The 27452-nt window shown below is 42.3% G+C and overlaps 2 protein-coding genes across 4 annotated transcripts in view; both read right to left on the bottom strand.

Moving 5' to 3' along the window:
- LOC309567476 (NXPE family member 4-like) overlaps window positions 1–27452 on the bottom strand; it is a gene marked incomplete at both ends in the record, with an annotated part of 285167 nt that overhangs the window by 73924 nt on the left and 183791 nt on the right. The window lies entirely within an intron of this gene.
- LOC309566425 (NXPE family member 1-like) overlaps window positions 1–27452 on the bottom strand; it is a gene marked incomplete at its 5' end in the record, with an annotated part of 132193 nt that overhangs the window by 1904 nt on the left and 102837 nt on the right. For 2 of the 3 annotated variants that reach the window (XM_082271566.1, XM_082271565.1), the window contains 2 exons: window positions 14272–14490; window positions 19828–19889. In XM_082271566.1, coding sequence (XP_082127692.1) covers window positions 14272–14490; window positions 19828–19889 — 281 coding nt within the window. The remainder of the gene's footprint in view (window positions 1–14271; window positions 14491–19827; window positions 19890–27452) is intronic. The other variant, XM_082271567.1, reaches the window with a different exon arrangement.

The following is a 27452-nucleotide window of genomic DNA, read 5'->3' as shown; positions in this document are numbered from 1 at the left end:
AGACACCACTACTTTGCCTTAGTGAAGTGCCTAAGCAAATCTCCCCAAGCCGACAACCTTATAATCCTAAGGCCTCATGCACACTGGATTTTATCAAAACGTCAGTCGAAATCTGTAGCTATAGGGGTTTTTCAACCTTTTTTTGCAGTAGATTTTTTCAGCCTTTTTTAGTGTTTTTTAGCTTTTTTTAAGCTGTAGTTTTTTTTTTTTTAGCTTTTTTTTTTTTTAGTAAAACTATACTCCCACAAAAGCTTATGGCTCAAAAGTGTTTATAAATGCAGAAGCCTTGTTTTTCAGTGTTTTTAAGCTTTTATCAGAGTTAGAGCATTCTTACAGCTGAAAAGCTCATCTCAAAACCCACTAGTTCTGGGGTTTTTTTCCAGCCATAACACGATCCTGCCAAAAATTGCTTATAACAGCATGGGGACATAGGATAACATGCTGGGAAGTTTACTGGCTGCAGAAAAAAATGTCTGACGTCAAAAACGGTAGCTGTAAAAATGTCCAGTGTCCATGAGGCCTAAAGTTTATCACACCAGACCCTTGTGCTTACTTGACGCTCCTTCCTCCGCTGCAGCCAGCAACACTAGTCACTTCATCTGGGTATTTGGGAGCATGCAACTTCCTCCCCCATGACAGTGTTCACACCTAGCAGCCAAAAGAAAGGCGCTAACACTGTTACGTGACCGAGGGAGAAATGCCACGGCTCTCTCTGGTTGTTGGCACTGCAGATTTCAGTATCGGCTGCAAGAAATAAATGTCAAGGAAGTGCAAGCAAGGTTTGCAAGGCCTCCTTTAGAACCAGCTCACACCATAAATTGCAAAGGAATGCGCTGTGCACTCTTGTGCAAAACACATGTGATCCATCTGGAGTGTGATTTAAGTTTATTCATTTGAATGGGTTGAAATTGTTCCAAACAACAGCCAAAAAGTAGTGCATGTGCTCCTTTAAACTGGTTGTGAAGTGGCCCTTACATGGGAGATCATGTGCATACATTGGATTCCAGTGGCAAGAATGGTAATAGCTGGATGTGCAGATACATGCTAACAGTGACAGCTTCTCTCTGCCTGTCAGAGGCTGTCAGCAGCCGCTGCTGTGTGCCTACATCTGTCATCCCAGCAGCTCTTTTCTAAAATGTCTCAACAAAAGGTCTGGTATTTCCATTCCAATGGAAGGTGGCTTTGACAACTGATAAGTAGGCAATCTGACTGGACACTGGAATGGTTAGGCACCAACAAAAGTCAAGATAAGGATTCGGGATTCGAATTCGGAATTCATATTCAGAATTTGTTCTATCTATTTTTCTAATTTTCTTAACCAATTTTTTTCTCGATTCAAAATGTTCAAATCGATAAATTTAAAATCGGTCGAAACAACATTTTTTGATTTTTTTTTCAATTCGAATGCGGCAGCCGAGTAACCAAACAGCTGATTGTTATTTATACACATTGATCTTGTTTGCATTATTAACATGTTTATTCAAAATATGAGAAATGTTCTAAATAATAAAAGTAGTATCTTACTTTCAACATTTTACAAATTTTCCAAACTGCAGAAGTTTTTGCCAACTGAGAAAAAATAATGTCAAATGCAAATGCTTTTAAATATTTATGTTTTACTGGTTTACTTTTTACCAATGTTACTCTTGCGAAGGGAAAGAACAAAAGAAAAATCTTCATCAAATGATTACAATGATTCTTAAAATCCCCTTTTACTTAACAAAAACAACCACAGCATTATTTCGAAATGGTACACTAATAACACACACAGGTTTTGATTTCAACAATATGTTTACAGTTCGAATTCAAATGGAATTCGATGTAAAAGTCGAATGTTGAAAATTTGGACAAATTTGGTTTAGTTATTCGGAGAATTCGGTAAAATTTGTTTGTACTGTAAATCGGGGATTCATATATATCCGAATCTCAGAAAAACGAAAAATTTGTCAGAATATTTATTCGGAATGAAATGAACCACACATCTAAATTGTTTTAATCTTAGAAATTAGAGGAAAACCTTATATTAGATTACTATGATTAAAATGTGCTTGAAGCCAGTTAACAGATATGGCTTTCCTTTTCCTAACAGATAGGGCTTTCCTTTTTGTTGATATAGGTATAGGGTTGGTAATTCAGAAAAATCAAAAAATAAATGGAAATGGTCAGTGGCAGTCTGCATATTTCTCTCCTAACAGATTTCCACTAACAGATATCAAGTAATATAAAAAGGAATTCCACTTTTGTTAAAAAAAAAAAAAAAAAAACAGAATATAACATTTCCACATAAGCTGTTTTATTATTCAAAATGATTAAAAATGTAAAATAAAAGTTATTAAAAATGTAATCTCCCCCACCTAATCCTGCTCTAGCCCTACTAAATCTAGAGATTTTAAATTTTCCTCCCCCGTTTTGCTTGGTAGTAGCCCACATACTACTAGCATCTAGAATGGTAATAACTAGGTATTGGAAATCAGATAAAGCTCCTAACCTAGATGAAGTGGTTACGTCTGTAAACCAACCTTACAAAAAATGCTGGCAGTAGGTGGAAGTATTATGGGCAAATTTGATAAAGCATGGCAACTGTGGTTATCTTAGGTTAAAACCTAAATAATATTGTATCTCTGATATTGTATATCTGTAGCGCTGCTCCCACAGGGACTGTTGGATACTGACTCCACGAGCTCCCCTGGTTATCAAAACACAGTTATGAGTAGATAAAGTTCCTAAATCCCTCCTTGCTCCTATAGTCTCTTCACAGAAATAAACAGTCTAGGGGTGTTGGTTTTTTTTTTTTTTTTTTAATTGGGATAGAAGAAGGGAATAGTGGGGTACTCCAACTGAACTATTCACATAGATGATGACTTCTATCTTCATAACTTCTCTAGTGATCAGGAGGAACAGCCAGACTGTTAATCCACACTGCCACAAGTATAGATGGAGTTAAATATCTTGCCCTTTTTACTCTCAGACAAGACGACTGGGTGATTGATTTCTTATCTTCAGGATACTCTCACTAGCATCCCTTCTCTGCTGATACCCATCCACTAACTATCCCAGAAGCAGGGGTGGCCCCTCTCAGGTCAGGCCCTTTGACACGAGTTCCTGTTCTCACAATACTGCAGAAACAGAACCTCCAGTGTCTCCCCTCTCAGCCAGCTTCCCTGGACCTCTGGGTTCAGCTCCTCTCCGCTACTCTTCCTGCCCCCAGGATGACCCTTTGAGGCCGCATGTGCCTCTACAGAGGAGGAGGCAGCAGCCCCCTCCCTCCGGGACTCCGCTCCCCAATGAAAGACCTCGAGCACATGTGCTCCTGGCTTTTATACAGTATCCCAACATGCACCGAGGCGACTTTCCCTCTGCCAATCATCAGGGCTGTATCAAAAGCCCATGCACCCATTTGTCAGGTTTCCTCCCACTGTCCAACATACTTCCCTATTGGACCAGGGTGAAACACTCTCTACACAGAATGAGCTGCACTCTGAGCGCAATGAGCAGACCTCACCAACAGATCCCGCTCTCTGGTAGGCAGAGAACAATATAGATTTAGCTGCAGCTCCTCTGGTAAGCAGACAGAGCTCAAACTATACTTTCTAACTAGCACCTACCTAGGAGGGTGCTACACATCTTTAAATTGTCTAAGATTGATCTGGCTATATATTGGTTTATCTCTGATCTGTTACCACTTCTGATGTACTGGTTCATGTTTCTAAATTATGGTCAGTATTTTCTGTATTTAAATATAACCCCCAAAAAATCATTAAAAACAAAAAATCTAATTTCCATCTAAATGTAAAGCTACTGTCATATTCTAAAACTATCAAAAATTAAATGCAATATGGCAACCATTTTCTTTTCAAATATGCGTCCCACCTTTCTAATTAGGTGGTACGCATACACCTTTAAGACGGATGACGTCATCACCGAGCGCCGCAGAGCAGCTATTTCAACCGCCGGCGTTCTCTCTCACATTGTTCGTTCAACCTGCCGTGTGTCCACATGCTTACAAGCTTGTCTTGCTACCGAAACCTCCAAATACTTTCTTTTACTTGGAAACAGACTGGAACCTCGCTACTGATCCCTGTATCTCGCTACTGGATCACACCCTCACTACTGGACCCTTCTACTACTAACCTTACTAGTGATAAGTACCCCACAGGGGAATCCTCCATAACCATACTTACACTATCTACCTCTGCACATTAAGGACTGTTACTATCTATGCATACTAATTCTATCATCTGCACTGTTACATAGATCGCTAGCTCTTGAGTCTACTACCATCTATCCTTGCACTGGGTTAGTCTATCCTGTATTTGTCATCTGCTATCCTTACCACCTGTTACCATACTCGATTACTAACCTATCTGCATTCTACCTAATACCATCTAGTACTCTCCTGAACATTTCTATCAAGTGCTTACCATCTCTGTCACTGTTCACACCTGTCCCTTCAGCACATCATCTTCATACTAACATATACATCCTATCACTCCAGGAACATCTTATTGAGTGTGTGTATATCTGTATGCTGAAGCTGACAGGCCCACAGTGATGAGTCTGGAGAGTTGGATTTGGTTATTCAACACATCTCTACATGACTACTGAGTGGAGATTCTGCAGCTGCAAATCCAGCCTACTACAAAAACGCAGGAGCGTTACAGATTGAACGAACCATAAAAAATGGATTCAGCAGAATTACCCACTCAAGTGACACAATTAACACAACAAGTAAATGCATTAATACTTGCTCTTACTGAAGTAAAAGAAGAAAATCAGACTCTGATACAGCAGGTAACCCGTCTTTCACGGCTCACTGCTGCTCAACCCCCTGAACCTAAAATAAACCCTCCTCTAGTGTTTACAGGTGATCGGAAAAAAAATTTTGTGAATTCAAAAACGCATGTCAATTGCTTTTTTTGTTAAAACCTCGTACATACCCTACTGATCAAATTAAAGTCTGTACCGTTATCTCATATTTAACGGGTGATCCACGGGCCTGGGCAGACTCTCTCTTTGAGAAAAATGATCAGCTTCTCAACTCCTATTCTTTATTCCTAGCGGAACTCGCTAGTTTATATGATGACCCCAACAGGCAGAGTACTGCTGATATTCAATTGAGGGCTTTAAAACAAGGAAGGAGACCTGTAGAAGACTTTGTAGCTGAGTTCAAAAGATGGACCCTCGATTCAGGGTGGAATGATACATCTCTGCGAACTCAATTCAGACTCGGGTTGTCAGAAGCTGTTAAAGACGAGCTCGCCCGAGCGGATTTACCTGGCACCTTGGATGCCTTAATACAACTCAGTATCAACATCGACAGGCGACTGCGTGAAAGAAAGGCTGAGAAAATGGGAATGCCATTGTCTAGTCCTTCTCGGATTTCGGCCGTTGACCCTACTCCCATGGAGGTAGGAACCATACGCCCACCTTTATCAACTACTGAACGAGCCAGAAGAAGATCCAGAAACCTCTGCATGTACTGCGCATCCCCGGATCATTTGATAAGCGTCTGTCCCCTTGTCCGCAAAAAAGAGGGTGAGTGTTCACATGTCTTGCTAGGAGGATTAACGACTTCCTTTTCTAACCCCTATCTCTTTGTTCATTTGACATTACAGTGGGACCAGACTAGGATTACCACCAAGGCTATGATCGACACCGGATCTTGTGGAAACTATATTGATACATGTTTTGTTACCTTAAATAAAATACCTATTATTTCAAAACCTAAACCTGTTTCTGTTAGTTTCATTAACGGTATTCCACTATCTTCTGGTCCAATCACCAACCAGACACAAGCACTCCTCGTCACTACTAACGAGTCTCACCACTTTTGATATACTATCATCACCCCATTTTTCTATTATTTTGGGACTCCCCTGGTTACACACACATCAACCAATCATAGATTGGAAAAGACAGACTTTGTCTTTCCCTTCTCACTATTGTGAGATTACGTGTAACCTCCCATCTTATGGAAAGATCCTGTCTGTGGTGTCAGATGAGATTGCACCACTATGCTATCAGGATCTGTCCGAAGTATTCCTTGAAAAAAATGCTCAAATGTTTTCTCCCCATAGGGATTATGATTGCACTATCGATCTACTCCCTAACAGCAAATTGCCTTTCGGTCATGTTTATCCTCTTTCACAGGATGAACTTTCTCATCTCAAGGAATACTTGGATGAGAATTTGACAAAAGGGTTCATCAGACCCTCTACTTCTTCCACAGCTGCAGGACTTTTTTTTGTCCGCAATAAGGATTCAAGTCTTAGGCCTATTATCGATTATAGGCAATTAAATACGATTACAATAAAGGATCGCTATCCTTTACCGCTCATCCCTGAACTCATTGAACAAGTGCGTGGGGCTACTTACTTCTCTAAATTAGACCTGAAAGGGGCATACAACCTAATCCGAATCCGTGACGGAGATGAGTGGAAAACAGCATTCAGAACCAGATACGGATTATTCAAATATCTTGTGATGCCATTCGGGTTGTGTAATGCTCCCGCAGCCTTCCAAAGGTTCATAAACGACATCTTTAGAGACTTACTTGATGTCTGTGTTGTAGTATATCTGGACGATATACTTATCTATTCTCGATCTCTCTCTGAACATATAAAACATGTAAGACTTGTGTTATCCAGATTACTAGCACACAATCTATACGTGAAATTAAAAAAATGCCTATTTCATAAAGAAGAAATATTATTCCTAGGATACATCATATCCAAAACCGGAATTAAGATGGATATGAGCAAGATATCCTGTATTCTGGACTGGCCTATACTAACAACTCGTAAGGCATTACAGCGATTCCTTGGATTTTCAAACTTCTATAGGAAGTTCATCAAGAACTTTTCTGCCATTGTGAGACCTCTCACACAACTGACAAGTATAAAGAAACCATTCAAATGGTCAGAAGAAGCAAATCGAGCTTTCTACTTGTTAAAATCAAGCTTTACTTCTGCTCCCATACTACGCCATCCAGACCCATCCCTCCAATATATTCTGGAGGTAGATGCGTCAAATATGGCAGTAGGAGCAGTTCTCTCCCAACGACCAACAAATACTTCACCACTCCACCCAGTTGCTTTCTTTTCAAAATCATTAAGCAGCCCAGAGGTGAATTACCCAGTGGGTGAAAAGGAGTTGCTTGCCATAAAACTGGCACTGGAGAATTGGCGACATCTACTTGAGGGTACCCGGTTACCAATACTCATATATACAGATCACAAAAACCTTCAATACCTCCAGACTAACAAAACTCTTTCCCACCGGCAGGTACGATGGTCATTATTTTTCCTAAGATTCAACTTCTTAGTGACCTACACGCCTGCAGACAAAAATAAAAAAGCGGATGCGCTATCACGATTAACCGAAGATAACTGCGCTGAAATCCCTTCTATTCCCATAATACCCTATGAACGTATTATTGGGGTTGTTCGTTCCCTGAAGGAAGAGATTTTGCACAGTATAAGATTGGATTCACCTCCACCACAACTAAGTACTGATGCAGAAGGCTTCCTCTACTACAACGACAAACTCTACATACCCCCTACTATGCGTACCAAGATCTTGGAGTTATCACATGATGTGCCCATGGCAGGACATATGGGTATGACGAAAACCCTTAATTTGCTTACTAGGCAGTTTTGGTGGCCTGATATGAAGACGTCTGTACAAAAATTTGTATCTTCATGTGACATCTGTGCAAGGTCCAAAATTGACACTACAAAACCATCTGGTCTACTCTGCAGTCTACCAATACCCCAGGTTCCATGGGAAGTTGTGTCCCTAGACTTTATAGTAGAACTACCACCTTCTAAAGGATTTAATACCATTCTAGTGTCAGTGGACCACCTGACAAAGATGGCACATTTCATCACTATCCGTAGACTACCTTCATCTGAACAAACAGCGGAACTACTGATGAAACATGTGTTCAAGTTACACGGAATTCCAAAGACTCTTTTATCCAACCGTGGTTCACAGTTCATCTCCAAATTTTGGCAAGCTCTTTGTCAAATATTACGGATTGAGCGAAAGCTCACTTCTCCCTACCACCCTCAGACCAACGGACAGACTGAAAGAGTCAACCAGTGTATAGAACAATATCTGCGTTGCTACACATCATACCTACAGGATGATTGGGTGGACCTTCTCCCTCTGGCGGAATTTGCTTATAACAACGCAACCCACAGTACTACTAAGCAAAGTCCGTTCTACTTGAACTATGGGTTTCATCCCACACTTCTTCCACCACGCATCCTACCATCAAGTAACCCAGTAGCCTCAGACTATCTTACCCAAATAAAGGACTCTCTGGGTTTACTTAATACCACTATCTCACACGCCCATAGCCAACAAAAGAAGTACTACGACCTACGTAGAAGACCTTCTCCTCAGTATGCTATTGGGGACCTCGTTTGGCTAGCAACAAGAAATTTAAGATTAAAGATCCCTAGCAAAAAGCTTGGACCTTTATTTCTGGGACCCTTCCCACTTAAGAAACTTATTGGAAAAGCTGCAGTGCAGCTCACCTTACCAGCAGATCTCAAGATCCATCCCATCTTCCATGTGTCACTACTGAAACCCCATGTTCCTAATCAAGGAATAAGACCTACCATCTTGCCTCCACCTCCAGTACAAGTTGAAGGCGGAGAAGAATATGAGATTAAGGAGATTTTGGATTCTCGTATCCACAGAGGAAGACTCCAGTATCTCATAAGATGGAAGAACTATGGACCCCAAGACGACACCTGGTTGGATACCACTGATGTTCACGCACCTAGGCTTATACGAAGGTTTCACTCGAAATACCCGGAGAAACCAGTACTATAGGCCTTCCGGAGCCGGCCTTAAGGGGGGGGTACTGTAAGATTCTGGTACCTCTGGTACCCTCATTTTCCATTTTCTTTTCAAATATGCATCCCACCTTTCTAATTAGGTGGTACGCATACACCTTTAAGACGGATGACGTCATCACCGAGCGCCGCAGAGCAGCTATTTCAACCGCCGGCGTTCTCTCTCACATTGTTCGTTCAACCTGCCGTGTGTCCACATGCTTACAAGCTTCTGTATCTCGCTACTGGATCACTCCCTCACTACTGGACTCTTCTACTACTAACCTTACTAGTGATAAGTACCCCACAGGGGAATCCTCCATAACCATACTTACACTATCTACCTCTGCACATTAAGGACTGTTACTATCTATGCATACTAATTCTATCATCTGCACTGTTACATAGATTGCTAGCTCTTGAGTCTACTACCATCTATCCTTGCACTGGGTTAGTCTATCCTGTATTTGTCATCTGCTATCCTTACCACCTGTTACCATACTCGATTACTAACCTATCTGCATTCTACCTAATACCATCTAGTACTCTCCTGAACATTTCTATCAAGTGCTTACCATCTCTGTCACTGTTCACACCTGTCCCTTCAGCACATCATCTTCATACTAACATATACATCCTATCACTCCAGGAACATCTTATTGAGTGTGTGTATATCTGTATGCTGAAGCTGACAGGCCCACAGTGATGAGTCTGGAGAGTTGGATTTGGTTATTCAACACATCTCTACATGACTACTGAGTGGAGATTCTGCAGCTGCAAATCCAGCCTACTACAAAAACGCAGGAGCGTTACAACAGAAAACCCCCATAAATGTATTTTTCTACCTGTGTTATTGGCTCACTGGTTTTCTCATTCTCTGCACTAAGAGGTGAGCTGTGAGCTAGGCAAGGGGAGACCTGTGGATGCAGAGTATCTGGATTTTGCTAAGCCATTCGATACAGTTCCCCACAAACCCTTAATGTACAAAATAAGGTCTGCAGGCTTAGACCACAAGGTTTGCTCTTAGATAGAAAACTGGTTAAAGGGGCGTGTCCAAAGGGTGATAATAAATAACATGTACTCAGACTGGTCTGGAGTGATAAGTGGAGTGCCCCAAGTATCAGTCCTGGGACCAGTTTTGTTCAATCTATTCATAAATAGCATCGAGGACGGGATTGTTAGCTCAATCTCAGTTTTTGCAGATGACACAAAATTAAGCAGGGCAATAACTTCACATCATGATGCAGAAACCTTACAGAAGGACCTGAACAAAATAACAGAGTGGGCAACTACGTAGCAAATGAGGTTTAATGTGGAGAAGTGTAAGGTATTGCACTTGGAGACTAAAAACATAAACGCAAAATTAAGTGTTAGCGGGGGAACCTCTGGGGGAATCAAGAATGGAGAAAGATCTGGGAGTCTTAGTTGAAGATAGACTAAGTAATAGCATGCAATGTCAAGCTGCAGCTGCCAAAGCCGGCAGAATATTAGCATGCATAAGGAAGGGGATATATTCCAGAGATAAATCTATAATCCTACCACTTTATAAAAATCTGGTCCGGCCGCACCTGGAGTATTCTGTCCAGTTCTGGTTTCCAATCCTCAGAAAGGATTCGCTGGAACTGGAAAGGATGCAAAGAAGGGCAAATAAGCTAATTAGGGGATTGGAGGACCTAAATTATGAGGAGCGTTTACAAACGCTTGATTTATTCTCCATGGAGAAGAGACGCCTGAGAGGGGACATGATAGCGATTTACAAATACCTCAACGGTTATCTCAGGATAGAAAAAAATATATTCAGTCGCAAGGAGTGCAAGAGGACACGAGGCCATTCAATGTGATTAGAGGAGAAGCAATTTAACCTCAGTCTACGCAAAGGGTTTTTTACAGTAAGGGCAATAAGATTGTGGAACTCGCTTCCACAAATGGTAGTAACTGCTGGGAGTATGGCTACTTTTAAAAGACTCTTGGACATACATCTCCAAGATCAAAACATTTAAGGGTATGGGAAATGAATACGTCCACACACACCTAAAATGGTTGAACTGGATGGACTATTGTCGTTAATCAACCTCAACTAGTATGTAAAAGATACAAGTATTATTTTAGCCATCCTTTGGTTTTCAATGGCATAGTTCACAGCAGTGCAGTCAGTTCCAGTGCATTTCAGTTAAAGAAAAAAAAAAGTAGAACATGCTGCATTTTTTCTGCTTTGGACTGTACTGGAACGCAGTAAAACACATCTAAATGCACCGGAGCGCACCTAAACGCACAAAAAGCACACTGGAATACTTGTCCTTATTGAAGGTTAAGAAAAAGAAGAGGGAAAATGCAAATGCATGGACTGTATCAAAAACACACCAAAAAAAAAAAAAAATAATAAATGCACTGGAAGGCATTAAAAACGTGCATGCAGAAAAGCATCAGACTGCGTTTCTATGGTGTGAACTGGCCCTGAAGCCGGCCATACATGATTAAAAAGCAGGGACCTGACAAATTTCGATCCATGTATGAGCGCCCTGGTTGTATAGAAGCCGATCTACCAATTGACTTCGGTACAACCAGGTTGTCATGTTTTTCCTTATCGATCTGTGCCATCAGCTATAGCTGACGGCACTAATCAATATTCATTAATAGTATTCTGACATCGCCTGAACTCAATAGGATTCCTCCCTTACAACGAATGTGTGGATGAGGTAATCACATAATTTTTTATTTTTCATTTAACACGCTGGTAAATTTTTAAAAAATGATGAATATATGGGCTGGCTTAAGCCCCGTACACACGCACCGATTGTTGGCCGTAAATTTTCGGCCAACGTCCGATCGGCCGATTGTCGGCTTGTTAGTATGATGCTTCCGACAACCGACTGCGACTTTTCGGCCGAACAAAATCTGGTGTGCATGCTATAAAATTTTTGTTGGCCGTCACCAGAACGGCCTATTGTTTTTCAGTCAGTACAGATTTCGGCCGACAAAAGTCAGATGAGCAAGACTGGGCATGCTCAGAGAAGAAAAAACACACGAAAAGTAGACCAGAACATGACATCACTTCTGCAGTTTGTTGTTGTTGGCCGACAAAATTCGTGTGCAGTCTAGAGCACATTTCAACCAACACAACAACACTGGACAAAAGACGGCCAGCTAATACGAGGCATTAGCTGTGGTAAGGTTCCAAGGCAAGGCCTTGCTGTCATTCACTGCTTCTACTATCCTTATCAACTCATCCTCAGTCAATAATCTAACAAGTACACAGTTATACACAAAGATGAAATACACATAGATGAATCTTTGTAGCACTACCCCCCCGTAGGAGTCGCTGATTAGGATAGGTCCTCTGTTCTTTGCCTCAACCTTTTCAAACCATTTTCACAGCCCCCTCTGACACACCAGGTTGAGTGTACAAACATACAATATCACAGGAAACCTTTGCAATTTCCTCATCACACACATTCCTGGAAAAGGCCAAAGAGTAAGCAGGCGCTGTAGCAAATACAAGTCGGAGACTAGTAAAACTATAGGTCAAAGCATATATTGTCAGCACCCTGTGGATCATTACAAGTAAATCCAAACATTTATTAACCAGTTCCGGACTTCCCGCCGTAGATATACTGTGGCAGTCAGCCCCTCCTGCTCAAACCGACGTAGGGGTGCGTCGGTCACATTTGTAGTGCTGGGGGGCGAGCGCGCGCCGCCTCCGGTGCGCTCCAGTCCCCACTAGGCAGCGGGGATGCTAAAGCACGGGCCGGCGGCCGCGATTGCCGCTGGCCACCCACGATTCCTCCCCGCTGAGAGAGAAGAACGGGCAGCTGTTGTACACAGATGACCGTTCTTCTCTCTGAAATGATCACAGAGCGCCTGTGATCCTTCTATATAGGATCACAGGTCTCTATGGTCATTTCAAAAGCTCAACCCCCCCACAGTCAGTAAACACTCCCCTAGGCTTACATTTAACCCCTTGATCACCCACTAGGTTAACCCCTTCCCTGCCAATGGCATTATTACAGTAACTGTGCATATTTTTAGCACTGATTACTGTAGTAATGTCACTGGTGCCCCCAAAGTGTCAAAAATGTCAGTTAGGGGTCCGATCTGTCCGTTGCAATGTCGCAGTCCCGCTAAAAATCGCAGATCGCCGCTATTACTAGTAAAAAAATAATAAATAAAAATTACTGAAATCTTTACCCTAGTTTGTAGACACGATAACTTATGCGGCAATTTTTTTACCAAAAATATGTAGAAAGGATGAAAAAATTTGAATTTTATATTTAAATTCAAATTTTTTTTTGTGGAAATGTTATATAGCAGAATGTGAAAAATATTGTTTTTTTTTTTTCTTTTCAGAATTGTCGCTCTTTTTTTGTTTATAGCACAAAAAATAAAAATACCACCAAAAGAAAGCTCTATTTGTGGGAAAAAAAGACATACATTTTATTTTTGGTACAGCGTCACATGACCACGCAATTGTCTGTTAAAATAACGCAGTGACGAATCGCAAAAAATGGCCTGGTCATTAAGGGGGCGAATCCTTCTGGTCAAGAACTGGTTAAGATGGTCATATCACTTCAAAAAAATGCAATGTTTTGGGGCCATGCAAGACCCCTTTTCACATGCCTGGGGAAGGGGTCCAGGGTGCCCCCAAAACATTGCACCTTACTGCTGTAATGTGATCATCTCCAAAAAGCTTTTGGCTTAATCTTGAAGAACCATGGTGTGCTGGCAATATATATGCTTTGACCCATTGTCACCAGGGTCATCAGGACTAGTGTCTCCATTGGAAGATACTGAAAAACAGGAGGGTGGGGCCGCTCAGGTGTATATCTCAGACCAGGTGCTGGTCGGATTCGTCATCAAGAGACATAAGTGATTAGAAATATAAGACCGCACTCTGGTCGCTATTAGTTGAAATCAAAAAGTAGTTCCTTTATTCCTCAAAGTGAAGACAGACAGACAGTGTACAGACAGACGTGCAGGGTTGACGCGTTTCACGACATTCCCAGTCGCTTACTCATAACCACACTGTGTGGTTATGAGTAAGCGACTGGGAATGTCGTGAAACGCGTCAACCTTGCACGTCTGTCTGTACACTGTCTGTCTGTCTTCACTTTGAGGAATAAAGGAACTACTTTTTGATTTCAACTAATAGCGACCAGAGTGCGGTCTCATATTTCTAATCCATTGGAAGATAACCCATCTATTCCTGTTATGGTGAGAAATCAACGTTATGCGATTTTCTCTCACTTTCACTTTCAGTAATGATGGTCATCAGGACAAAGAGAGGGTGAATCTCCCTAATACAGACAACAATAAAAACCTACATAATAAAAGTGCTCGAAACTCTCTCCACTCTACCTAAAGAATACTTTAAGTCATGTGTTCCCTGGGGTTACACTTTAAAATTTCCAAAAGCAAAATGGATACTTACTCTTTAGGACTTTTGGGAAGAACTCTATCCATTGGCGAATTGTTGAATCACCCATCAAGTATATCATTTTGCCAGCCAAACATTTATTTATGTTTAACAAGGGTTCAAAAGAAGAAAGATTGCAATGTAAAGGGAACCATTGGTTGTTCAGGAAATAACCACTAGGGAAGGGAAGAGAGGTCCCAGTTTGGCATTTTGAAGTCACACGCATAGGAGTTTCTGAAAAAGAATTGTGTTAACATAAGTTTTTTTTTTTTTTTTTTTTCAAAAAGCTCTTTTGATCTTTATTTTTAGTATAATTTTTAGTATCATTATGCATTTTAAAGGAAATCTATAAAATTAAATATCAAAGTCGAATTAAAGCCAAATGTTTTTTTTTGTACTGGGTAGAGGAAAGAAAGGTTAGAAACCCTGCACGATTCTTATTCTGTCTATGTCCCTATTGGTCATAGAGTTCTCCCTAGTTCCTGCCTCAAAGACACAATAATAATTGAGTGGACATCTCCAAAAAGTGAGGGAATTCAACCTTTGACAGCTATAAGTGCTCATCTATTCTTTTTCTGGTGGCAACTGTGTAATGTTTTTGGTTTTCAACCACTTTTTTTCCTGGGTCAATAACCAGAACAAATAGCAAAAGTGAATCTCACCAGCGGGAACACGGACAGCAAATAACAACTGACAGGGGTTCTTAAGCAAGGGACATATGGAATGATATGTATAATTATATAATAGCTACTGCTTGCAGACAGCAGATAGGCCACTGGTCTAAGGGCTCTTACACACAGCCCGTCCGTCGGACGGACTCTGTTTATCTCAGCGGGGGATCGATCCGCCGGTCCCCCGCTGAGCAGGAGGATGACAGCTGTTCTCCGCACTGTATGCGGAGACACAGCTGTCAGTTCCCCATACATCTCTATGGGGAAATCGGATGGGAACGGACCGTCAGTCCGTTCTCATCCGATTCGATCCGCTGGACGGATGGAAAATAGGGTTTCCATCCGACCAGATTTGACGGATCGGATCGGATGTCAGCGGACATGTCTCCGCTGACATCCGATGCCCCATAGGAATGCATGGGGGGACTGTTCAGATCCGCCAAAAAAACAGACAGGCGGATCTGAACGGTCTGCCTGTGTGAAAGGGGCCTGAATATTCACTTGTGTAACTTTACTTTCTTGTTTTGAATAGCTTATATAATGCGGAACAGCTGGAGCTGAATGATGTGAAACTGAGAAACTCTAAGCTTACTCTCTTATTTACATAAATGGGCCTGAATAGATCTTCAGTTAGACAGGGACAGTTAAAATACTGATTAAAAGACAGGTAAAGGGTATAGCCTTTCCCTATTCTATCTAAAAGGCAATAACTTTGGTTGGTGTTCCTCTGTATGATATGTAGATGTAGTGGTTAATTAGGTCCTCATGTGTTATTGGTTGCATTGTGTGTTGCACACTAGGATATAATCACAGGTGGTACAGAACAACCAATTGTTTTTTGCCCTTAATTGCAGGAGGCCCAGAAACAATTGCTTTTCTCCTCTTACACCATAATGCAGATTTATTAAAGAACTAAAGGCAAAGTGTCACTGAGAATGGTCACTGAGCTTAGTAAATAAAATAAAGTTGCGTTAACTCCAATCAATTAATTATGCACTAAAAAAAACAACCTGTTTTTATCACTTCCCTTGATTTAAAGTGAGAACAGGTTCAACCTATTTACTAACATACAGTACAATTTGCAAAGTGAACCCCAAAATGTCTGCTCATGTGGGTATAAAGCTGGCTGCAACAATTACATCTGACCTTCCCGGCTCTGCGTCACGTCAGTACATGACAGGTTGACTTCGCTCCTCAACCCCATTTGGACAACCTTAATACTGTATATCAAATAAAAAGAGATGTCAGAGCGCCAAAGGTGTTCTTTACTCCTTGCTGCAGGCTTTCCTGATATAGCTGGAGGTTCCCCTTTTTTCCTACCTGGGTTTTTGCTCTTCTGGATGAATGGCCCTCTGGTTGGTACTAAATGGGTGGGTGCTCCTGGTACCATGGCCTGAGATAATCACGTAAAGTGCATTAAAGTATTATTAATGTAGTCAGTAAGTAGGAAAGCCATCCTGGGATTTTCTCTCCTTCCGCCCTGCTCTTCCCCTTTTCTACCTCACCCTGTGGTTTGGGATAGTGGCATGGGTTCCAGAATGGCAGTCATCCCCCCTCCTAGTGGGCAAGTTCCATGCTGCCATGCCCTTTGGTGCATAGTGATTCAGCCACTTATGCTACCTCACCCACCATCGGCATTGCAGGATGGCAGGTTGGTCCTGCTTCCTTTTGTGAGGAGACATTTATATGCCTGCATTTCCTGGAGGTGGATACATTCCTGCCAGCTTTATTTGGCTGCTTGACCCTCTGCTGGTATTTTCAGTCATTTATTCTCTGTGTCTTTGTTCCTCTGTTTCCTTATATCTTACCTCTTGTCCTTTCCATTTAGCCCAGGATGAGCACCTCTGCTCCTGATGTCTGCTTCCAAGTAGGATTGTGAAGCATTATTTGTTTATTTTTTTTGGGGTTTTTTGGGAGAATTTTTGTGGCAGCCTCTTTTCTCTTGGTTTTTACAGGGGAAGGAGTTCTGCTTACCAAATCCATAGGAGGCCTTTGTCATCTAGGGATTAATGCTTACATTCTCTGCATGGGAAGGATAAAACTAAGCTGCATCATAGGTGCTAAAGTTCAGTTTCTCACATCACATGATCTGCCCTAATGATGTCATCACAGTTGTGCGGCTTCACCACATAGACATTACGACGCTCTGAGGGCCTGGTGGTGGAGCCTGCTGGGCTTTTGGCACAGATTCTTTGCCTTCTAAATTGTTGTGTTAAGCCTGATTTAAAGAAGTCCCCCTTGGCAGATTAGCGGAAATTGAGGATATCAGACTCTATATCAAAGAGGCAGTGATGAACATCATGAAGTGCTTATTGTCTTCTATAGCAGCTAGGAGATCTCAGTCCTAGCTAACATCCCGTGGTGGTGTGTCTCCAGGTCCCAGTGGTTTGTAAGAGAATCCAGAACCAGACCTGGATTCTGTGGAGGAAGGAACTGACATCTTTTCTATTGATTTTGTCATCATCCTTTCCAATGTGTCGGTGGTGAACCAACCAATTGAGTAACAGGAGGGCCTCCACAAAAGCACAAGAAGTACTATCCACATTTGAAGAAATAGCTTCTGCTTTTTCTTTGATGCCAGAGATAAGAGAGCACAAGAAGGAGGAACAGGGAATGAGAAATGCCTAAGGTCAATGCCTCCTTGCAGTGCCAGGCGAGGCATATAACTCTTCCTCTGGATGAATCACTCTCCTTCAAAGATTCTATGGAGAGAAGAGTGGATGCTGATCTCAATAGGATTTTTACTACAGCTGGGGCTGCCTGCAAGCTGGCTTACGTGTTAACATTAGTAGGCAGGGCCTTAAGGGCCGGGGTACCAAGATTGAGTTGTCCCTGAAGTAGGAGTTTGATTCAGATAATGCAGCTCTTGAAGATATCAAGCTGTTTTCAGATTTTAGAGCAGAAGCTTCGGTGGGCCAGATCACATAATTGCCAGAGTCATGGCTCATTCTACCATGGCCAAAAGAGTCCTTTGAAGCACTCATCGACTGATTCGGTCTCTGAACAAGACGTGTGCTCTATTCTGTTTTTAGGAGGAATGCGTTTTGGCGTAAAATTTGAGAACTCTGTTCATTGGATAACTGGGGGGGGGGGGGAGGGGGGTCTGCTCTTCTCCCTCAGGAGATGGCATTGTTTGTTAACAGACTTTTTGATCAAGGACAACTCAGCATCAATTCAAGGGTCATTGTCTTATTGCCTGGGAAGAGAGTACATGTAAGTTTATTGGCATAGCATCCAGGGTTTTTTTTCTCAGGCAGTCTAAATCAAAAACAGCCAGTCCTCTAAGGCTTCTAAAAAATTTCTTACTAAGGGGGTGTCAGTGGGAGCAAGGCTTTCTTTTTTTGGCAAGACGCTGGGTAGCACATTTTGAATTTTTAAGAATGCTGGGTTTTAAGTGTGGTTCAAAAGGGTCTTCACCTCAGGTTTACAGGGCCTCCCCTGAAGCACCATTTTCTTTCCACAAAGATCCCAGGATCTCTTGAGAAATTATTGTTGCTAGAGCAATGTGTCACTGACTTGTTGCAGTTGTAGTCCATTATAGAGGTTGAGGGGGTGGATGGTCAGTCTGTCAGTGCTCAGACCGTACACAGCACACTGCATCAAATTGGTCTGCATGGCTGTCGATCCAGAAGGAAGCCTCTTATAAAGATAATGCACAAGAAAGTCCGCAAACAGTTTTCTGAAAACAAGCAGACTAAGGACATGGATTACTGGAACCATGTGCTGTGGTCTGATGAGACCAAGATAAACTTATTTGGTTCAGATAGTGTCAAGTGTGTGTGGCGGCAACCAGGTGAGGAGTACAAAGACAGGTGTGTCTTGCCTACAGTCAAGCATGGAGGTGGGAGTGTCATGGTCTGGAACTGCATGAGTGCTCCCGGAACTGGGGAGCTACAGTTCATTGAGAGAACCATGAATGCCAACATGTACTGTGACATACTGGAAGAGAGCATGATCCCCTCTCTTCAGAGACTGGGCCACAGGGCAGTATTCCAACATGATAACGACCCCAAACACACCTCCAACACGACCACTGCCTTGCTAAAGAAGCTGAGGGTAAAGGTGATGGACTGGCCATGCAAGTCTCCAGAACTAAAACCCTGTTGAGCATCTGTGGGGCATCCTCAAATGGAAGGTGGAGGAGTGCAAAGTCTACATCCACCAGCTCTGTGATGTCATCATGGAGGAGTGGAAGAGGACTCCAGTGGCAACCTGTAAAGCTCTGGTGAACTCCATGCCCAAGAAGGTTAAGGCAGTGCTGGAAAATAATGGTGGCCACACAAAATATTGACACTTTGGCTACAATTTGGACATTTTCACTTTGGGATGTGCTCACTTTTGTTACCAGTGGTTAAGACATTAATGGCTGTGTGTTGAGTTATTTTGAGGGGACAGCAAATTTACACTTTTATACAAGCTTTACACTCACTACATTACATTGTAGCAAAGTGTAATTTCTTCAGTGTTGTCACATGAAAAGATATAATAAAATATTTACAAAAATGTGAGGGGTGTACTCACTTTTGTGAGATATTGTATCACTATCTCAACGATAGACCCTTCCTAGTACCAGGTCTAGTTAAGTCTTGTTATGTGCTAACATTACAAGACAGGAAAATGGAAAACTGTTATCAGTACTTACTGTAATTTCCTAGCTTTGCCTCATGTCACCACATATCTCACTTTATTCCGTTAAAAGTCTTTATATAGAACACCTCTGGCTATTTGCCACCTCTTTTTTTTTACCTAATAAGGGTTGTCCTATTGTAGTTGGGGAGTGGAGTCAACATTTACTGTGCTGACACGAGGAAAAGAAAATTACAGCAAGTATTGATAACAAATTCTTCTTCTTTTTCTTTTGATTTACCAGCAAAAAAATAGAAAAAAAAAGCAGACTTACTTGGGCATGTGAAAACATCAATGCTTCCAACTTCTTTAGGAATTTCTATGCCAATTTTGGACCTTTAATATGAATAATGCAAGAACAAGAAAAATATAAGTGCAATGGTGCGGATATGCTTTCATTGTATGTTTATATAATGCCCCTCCCCCAAAAAAAGTTTATCTAAACCTAAAAACTATAATGTATTCTATTGCAGCTTACCAGTTCTTAGATGTTGTAGCTGCATTGCTTTTTTTTTTTTTTTTTTTAACTAACTTCTTGTACTAGGATGAAAACGCTTACTCACTGTACTATATCAATGGAGGAGTAGTATTGTCACCCTAGGCTGCTCTCCTGATCTAGACTACAAACATTTCCTCCCCCCCATAACAAAGAAGAGGGGTGTTGGAGTTTGTAGAACAAAACTGGTGATGAGATTTTTATTCAGCGCACAAAACGTTCAAGGCACAATAGATTTATAGTAGGATCAACAAGTTTAATCAGTACTTGTAGAAAAGGTTTTTAGCCTGAAAAAACAACTAAGGCAGCCACCAGATCTGATGACTGATACATTGCAAATTTTACATTTTTGTTCTTGGAAGTAGATGCACTTTAAAGAACAGGTTAAGTTTCAAAATAAATCTTCCTATCCTCCCTCCATAGTCTTCCAATCAGTGGTACAACTACCACCATAGCTGCCCATGGTCATGCATATGTCTGCCATGCAATGTTTCAGTACTTGCATGGCTGCTAGAGTTTTGCCTCTGCTTTTCAACTCTACTCCCTCCTCTCTGTCAGTGGGAGGCAAGTGCAGGACTCAGAGATGTGGTTGTCATTTGTAAACACAGAAGCCAGCAGAGGAAATCTTTCACTACTCGTCCTCTGCAGCTCTGACAGACGACATGCAGATTGCAGCTAAAGAAGCAAGTAGTAGAAGATTTTCTCTGCTGGCTTCTGTATTTACCCTGAAAGCATGAACAGGTGGAGTTGTCAAAACATGTGCTGGACCTACGCCAATGGAAGCATGAATGGGCTTGGCAGTGTGACTGGCAGAACAGGAGCCTCTTATTTCCTTCCGGGTTCTGACCGCCTATGTTTGGGGTTAGCCTGAGCATGAGAGGATGTAAGCCATTTTAGAATGTGCTTGGAAACTACTCTGCCACCTCACTCTGATTTACATTTCCTTTATCGCAATGCCTTTTCTCATATGTCATGGTGTACTTTCCTTATTCTGTACCACCTTATTCCAAATGCAATGCTGTACATTCTCTATTCTGCACTCCTTCATTCCATATGCAATGGTGTAACTTTCTTCTATGCTCCATTATATTCCATATGCAATTTCATATTCTACAACACCCAATTTTGTATGCTATACTGTACTTTTCCTATTCTGCACTTCCTTCACTCTATATGCCATTCTGTATATTCCCATTTCCACTAAACCTCATTCTGTATGCAATGCTGTACATTCTCTATTCTACACCCCCTCATTCAGTATTAAAAGCTGTACATTCCTTATTCGGTAGCATCTCATTCCATATGCCATGCTGTATATTCACTATTCCGCACCCCCTCATTCCCTGTACCATGCTGTGTATCTCCTGTGCTGCCAAACCAAATTCCATTTGCCGTGCTATTGGTTCTCTATGCCTAACTGCCCCTTTCCACATACCATGCTGCAGAGGTGTAACTAGAACCTTCAGGGAAAGAAACCATGAAGGGCCCCCCGGACCCCTGGCCGGGGCCCTTCCTTTCAAGCCTGGGGCTCTTCCCACTGATCCTGGGGTCCTTTACTCTCGTTGTGGGGCCCTTTATTATGGTCCCGCAGCGGGACCCTTTCACAAGTTCTGCAGTGGGCCCCCTTCCTGCCATCTTGGGGCCTCCCCACGGTGGTGGAATGCCAGGGCCCGGTCGCAAGTGTGACCTTTGCAATCCTGGAAGTTCACCCACTGGTGTCATTAGTTTTTATTTTTTGGTATTTTAATTGTATTATTTTTTATCATTTTATTTTATTTTTTTTACAATGTCACTGACTATGACTCTGTCCATTCAGAAAAGGAAGGAGCTGGTAAATTACATATTTACCGACCCCGACCCCTTCCTGGTTCTCTATTGTGACACATCCCCTGCAGCAGCCCCCAGGAGACGGGAGGGAGCACAGTGGGGGGGGGGGGACCAGAGGAACACACAGGGGCCCAGAGACAGCAGAACACAAGTGAACTGGATAGGAGGAGTGGCGGGGGCAGCATACAAAGGAACCAATCTCCTCCATTTTCCTCCTGCAGCTACAGGAGGAAAAAGGAGGACAGTGATTTCTCTACATGCTGCCCCTGCCGCCCCTCCTATCCAAGTGTACAGGGGAGCCACACAGGTCCCCTGGAGTACGGGGGCCCAGTTGCAATTGCAACCCCTGTAGTTATGCCCCTGCCATGCTGTAAATCCCTATGTCACATACCTTCCAACTTTTTGAGATGGGAATGAGGAGCACCTATTAGCAAAAGTATGTAGGCATAGGACACACCCCCTTCCATGCTCCCCTAAAGGAGAATTATACACACATGCTTTTTTTAACCACTGCTATTCCTTTATACTTTTGAAATTTAGAGATGCAGAAATTTAGAATTTGGATGAAAGGTTTAGCGCTGTGAACACTTTTTGAACGATACTTAGGCCTCTTTCACACGACCGCTCCGGTTTTTAGCTCCGCTGCGGGACTTTTTTTTTTTTTTTTCACGGAGCGGATGACACTTGTGTCATCCGCTCCGTATGTCCGCATATCATCCCATCCCTTTGCGGATGATATACAGACATAATGTAAGTCTATGGGCATTGCGGATGTCAGCGGATGACACCGCTGACATCCGATTTTCCTTCCTTCCCGTTTTTTGAACGGAGGAAAAATAGGGTTCTGTTCCGTTCCATAAAACGGAACAGAACTGAAAGGAAGAAAATCGGATGTCAGCGGATGGTATTCCGCTGACATCCGCAATGCCATAGACTTACATTATGTCCGTAAATCATCCGCAAAAAAATAGGATGATTTGCGGATATACGGAGCGGCTGTGTGAAAGAGGCCTTAGTTCATTTTACTGTATATACAGCTATATGGAGGAGGAAAACGGGACAGGGGGGCTTTGTTCCAAATCAGGGACATTTCCTCAAAATCAGGGACAGTTGGGAGGTATGATGTCATAATACCTCATTCCATATGCCTTGCTTTAAATTCCATATCCCACAATGCATCACTTTATTTAACATGTGGTACTCCGCAAAGCCTCATTCCTTATGCCATGCTGTATGATTCCTGTTCTGCAACACCTCATTCCATATACCATGGTGAACATTCCCTTTCCACACTACCTTATTTCATATATTATGTTGTACTGCCCCTAATGATTAAAAAGAGTAACTGCAGATTTAAAGAGTAACAGCAGACAACAGATAAATCAGTCATTTGACATCTAATATCATCTGGGTCAGGGGTCTTCAAACTATGGCCCTCCAGTTGTTTGGGAACTACAATTCCCATCATGCCTAGTCATGTCTGTGAATGTCAGAGTTTTACAATGCCTCATGGGACGTGTAGTTCCGCAACAGCTGGAGGGCCGTAGTTTGAGGATCCCTGATCTGGGAAATACTAACTTTTAAAATGACCACTCTCATTTGTCATCATAAAGCTGACCTTCAGACAAATATATGTTCTTTTAATGCAGCTAATTTAAGTATCTAAATGTATCCTAAAGTCAATATCCTGATATTCCTTACATGACAACATGTATGATGGAGGGAGGACCAGCACTTGGGGCTCTACTACAGCAGTGTTCACAGGGAACATGCTGACAGGAGGCATGATGCTGCTCCTTCATTGACCAAGCAAGCTGCACTGCTGCAGTAGAGATCATTGTGCTCGTGGTACAGTCTGCCAAACATGATGAAACAGAATTAAAAATCCTTAGATGGTAAAACCATTCCCATATTCATGTATTTTAAATAGGCATTTGATTGCAGTCAGTTATCATTCACATTGATCCACTCTCAATCTTTAAATCCCAATACTATTTCAAAGTGATTCTAATAAAAATCTAGAAAAAGTCTGCAATTGACGGAACACATTGAGCGGCTAAACAGGTGACGTCAATACGCCAGTACAGGTTATCATTGGTGGCGCCTCCTGTTAGTGAAGCCACAATCCACAGAAATATTGTCCTGAGCGAGCCATCTTATGCCAGTTACCGCAGGCATGCATGTAAGGATTTTACTGTTTTTAATAAAGTGTTTTTTACAACATCACGCCATAGGAGTTTTTGTTTTATGATGGACTATGGCAAGTGAGGAATGGGCAATAAAGTTTGTGTAAATACACTAAAAAACAGCTGCCGTGTCAGACTGTGTTCAACAATATAATAATATTACAATATCCTGTAAGAAAGTTTTCTCAGCATCATTTCTCTGTGTATTTAACCGCTTCAAACCCTGGCACTTTAAATGACATTTGCGCGGTCATGCAATGTTGTACCCAAAAATAATTTTTATAATTTCTTTGAGACAGATAGAGCTTTCGTTTGGTGGTAATTAATCACCACTGGGTTATTTATTTTTGCTAAACAAATAAAAAATACCAAAAATTAAAAAAAAAAGTTTTTCTTAGTTTCTGTTAAAAAATCTTTTAAATAAGTATTTTTTCTCCGTCATTGATGTGCACTGATGAGGCTGCACTGATAAGCTGCACTGATGGAAACTGATAAGGAGGCACTAATATGCTGCACTGATAGGTGGCTCTGATGGGCAGCCTTTATGCGCACCCATAGATGACACTGATAGGCTGTATTGATGGAAACTGATGAGGTGGCACTGATGGGCAGCCTTTATGGGCACTCATAGATGACACTGATAGGTGGCACTAACAGGCATCATTGCTGGGCACTGATTGGCATCACTGATGGGTACAGGTGGGCATAACTGGTGGGCGCACTGGCGGGTATCCCTGATGAGGCTGCACAGATAATCAATGCACTGATTATCAGCGCAGACCCCCCCCCTAGGCGCTTTACCACGATTGGAGATGCGGTGTGTTCGAGCGACACATCACCGATTGTCGCGCCGAGGGAGCGCGTGAACGGCTTTTTTTGAAGGACGTCATATGGCGTCCAGTCAGAACATTGGAATCCTCGCTTAGCTGTCATTCTGCTATAGGCCGGTTTTGGAAGTGACACTTAACAATATCCTTATCCCTCCAAAAACCATGCATACACATCCACTAGTTAATGACCCTATAATCTATTTTTCATTAAATTGTTTCTTGCTGTATATTACTGCCTCCATTGCTCTATGCACACAGCAAATCCATAGTCCATAGTCCATCTTGGGAGTGAGCAAGAGAGGGTGGCTACATTCCTAAATACAGTGGAACCTTTGCGAATTAACATAGCCACCCTCTAACACAGATCTAGCCAAATTTGAGGCCCCAGGGCCACATCAGGACCTTTGGCTGTCCCTATCTGGCCCTCGATGCCTCCACTGTCAGCTTGCCTCTCTGAGCCTGTCAGGTTCCTCACCAAGGAAGCTGACAGGCTCAGAGAGGCATGCTAACAGATGTCTATGTGGAAAGCTGCAAGAACAGGAAGGAGAGAGCCTGAGAAGCTGAAGCTCTGTGCAGCATAGAGGCTTGCTTCAGGTGGCGGAGCATTGTCTAGGACATATCCGGCCACTTTCCCACCGCTCTGATGCCCAGCCAATTTCTTCCTGTGTTAGGAATGCTACCAACCTGGGAAGCAATGCACCTGTCCTCCACTCAAGGTCAGGATCTGCAGAAATCCCAGCTGTACCAATCTCAGGCTCCCTCCTTCCAGTCACAGTGCTTTACAGAGGGCATTTGACAGGCAGTGAGGAGGTGTTATGTTATCTCCTCACCATATGATTAAACCCTATAATGCCACACTACAATGTTAAAATCGCATGCATTGCACACAGTTTTGGCGTAGCACCATTATACTTTTATATACATAGTTAGTGAGGTTGAAAAAAGACATTAGTCCATCCAGTTCAACCTATGATGTGTGTGTGTTTACTGTTAAGCGTACATTGTATACCCCTGTATGCTGTGGTCTTTAAGGTGCCCATCTAATAGTTTTTTGAAACTATCGATGCCCCATGCTGTGCTGATACGACTGATTGTGGAAGCGAATTCTACATCGTTACTGCTCTGACAGTGAAGAACCCCTTACGTATTTTAAGGTTAAACCGTTTTTCCTCTAGTTTTAGTGAGTGGCCACGTGTTTTATTGTATTCCCTTTCTCTAAAAAGTTTGTTCCTTATGCTAGGGTCGCCAGTACAGTATTTGTACATTGATATCATATCCCTCCCCAAGCGTCTCTTCTCCGGAGAGAATAAGTTCAGTGCTTGTAGTCTTTCCTCATAGGCGATGCCCTCCATTCCCCTAATTATTTTTGTTGTTCTTCTCTGGACTCTTTCCAATTCCAGCACATCCTTCCTGAGGACCGGTGCCCAGAACTGGATTGCATACTCCAGATGCGGCCGGACCAGAGTCTTGTAGTGTCGGAGAATAATCTCTTTATTTCTGGAGTGAATCCCCTTTTTTATACATACCAGTATTTTGTTGGCTTTGCTTGCAGCGGCTTGGCATCGCATGCCACTGCCAAGCCTGTTGTTCACTAGTACTCCCAGGTCCTTTTCCAACTTAGATTCACCCAGAGGTTTCCCCCCTAGTGAGTAGCTTGCTTTTGTGTTTCTGACGCCCAAGTGCATTACTTTATATTTTTCAACATTAAACCTCATCTGCCATGTAGTTGCCCACCCCATTATTTTGTTCAGGTCTGCTCTTAAGGTTTCCACATCCTGCATAGAAGATATTGGCATGCTTAGTTTAGTATCATCCGCAAATACTGAGATTGTGCTAGATATCCCCTCCTCTAGATCATGTATGAATAAGTTAAACAGGATTGGTCCCAGTACAGAACCTTGGGGGACCCAACTTTCCACACCCACCCAATCCGAGTACTCCCCATTAATCACCACCCTCTGGACTCTCCCCTGGAGCCAATTCTCTATCCAGGTCCATGGTCCATACCTACATTTCTTAGTTTGTACAGTAAGCGTTTGTGGTAAACAATGTCAAAGGCCTTTGCAAAGTCCAGATACACCACATCCACAGGCTTACCTTTATCTAGGTGGCAGCTCACTTCATCATAGAAGGTTAATAGATTGGTTTGGCAAGAACAATTTTCATGAATCCATGCTGATTACTACTAATAATACTGTTTTAATTACTAAAGTCTTGTATGTGGTCCCTTAACATTCTCTCCAAAATCTTGCAGACTACTTAGGCTGACCGGTCTATAGTTACCCGGGATATATCTCGGCCCTTTTTTAAATATTGGTACCACGTTGGCTTTTTTCCAATGAGCTGGCACTATACCCGTCTGTAGACTATCCTTAAAGATCAGGAATAATGGTCTGGCAATCACCTGAGCTCTTTAAGAACCCTCGGGTGCAAGCCATCCGGTCCCGGTGATTTATTTATGTTAAGTTTCTCTAGTTTAGTTCTAAGTCTATCTTCTGTTAGCCATGGCGGCACTTCCTGAGGTGTATTATTTAGTTTGCATTACAAGCTGGGTTAGTGT

The sequence above is a fragment of the Pelophylax lessonae genome (assembly GCF_965119305.1).
Source record: "Pelophylax lessonae genome assembly, chromosome: 11".
Taxonomy (NCBI): Eukaryota; Metazoa; Chordata; class Amphibia; order Anura; family Ranidae; genus Pelophylax; species Pelophylax lessonae.
Note: the sequence above shows the minus strand (reverse complement) of the source record. Positions and strands in the feature narration are given on the sequence as shown.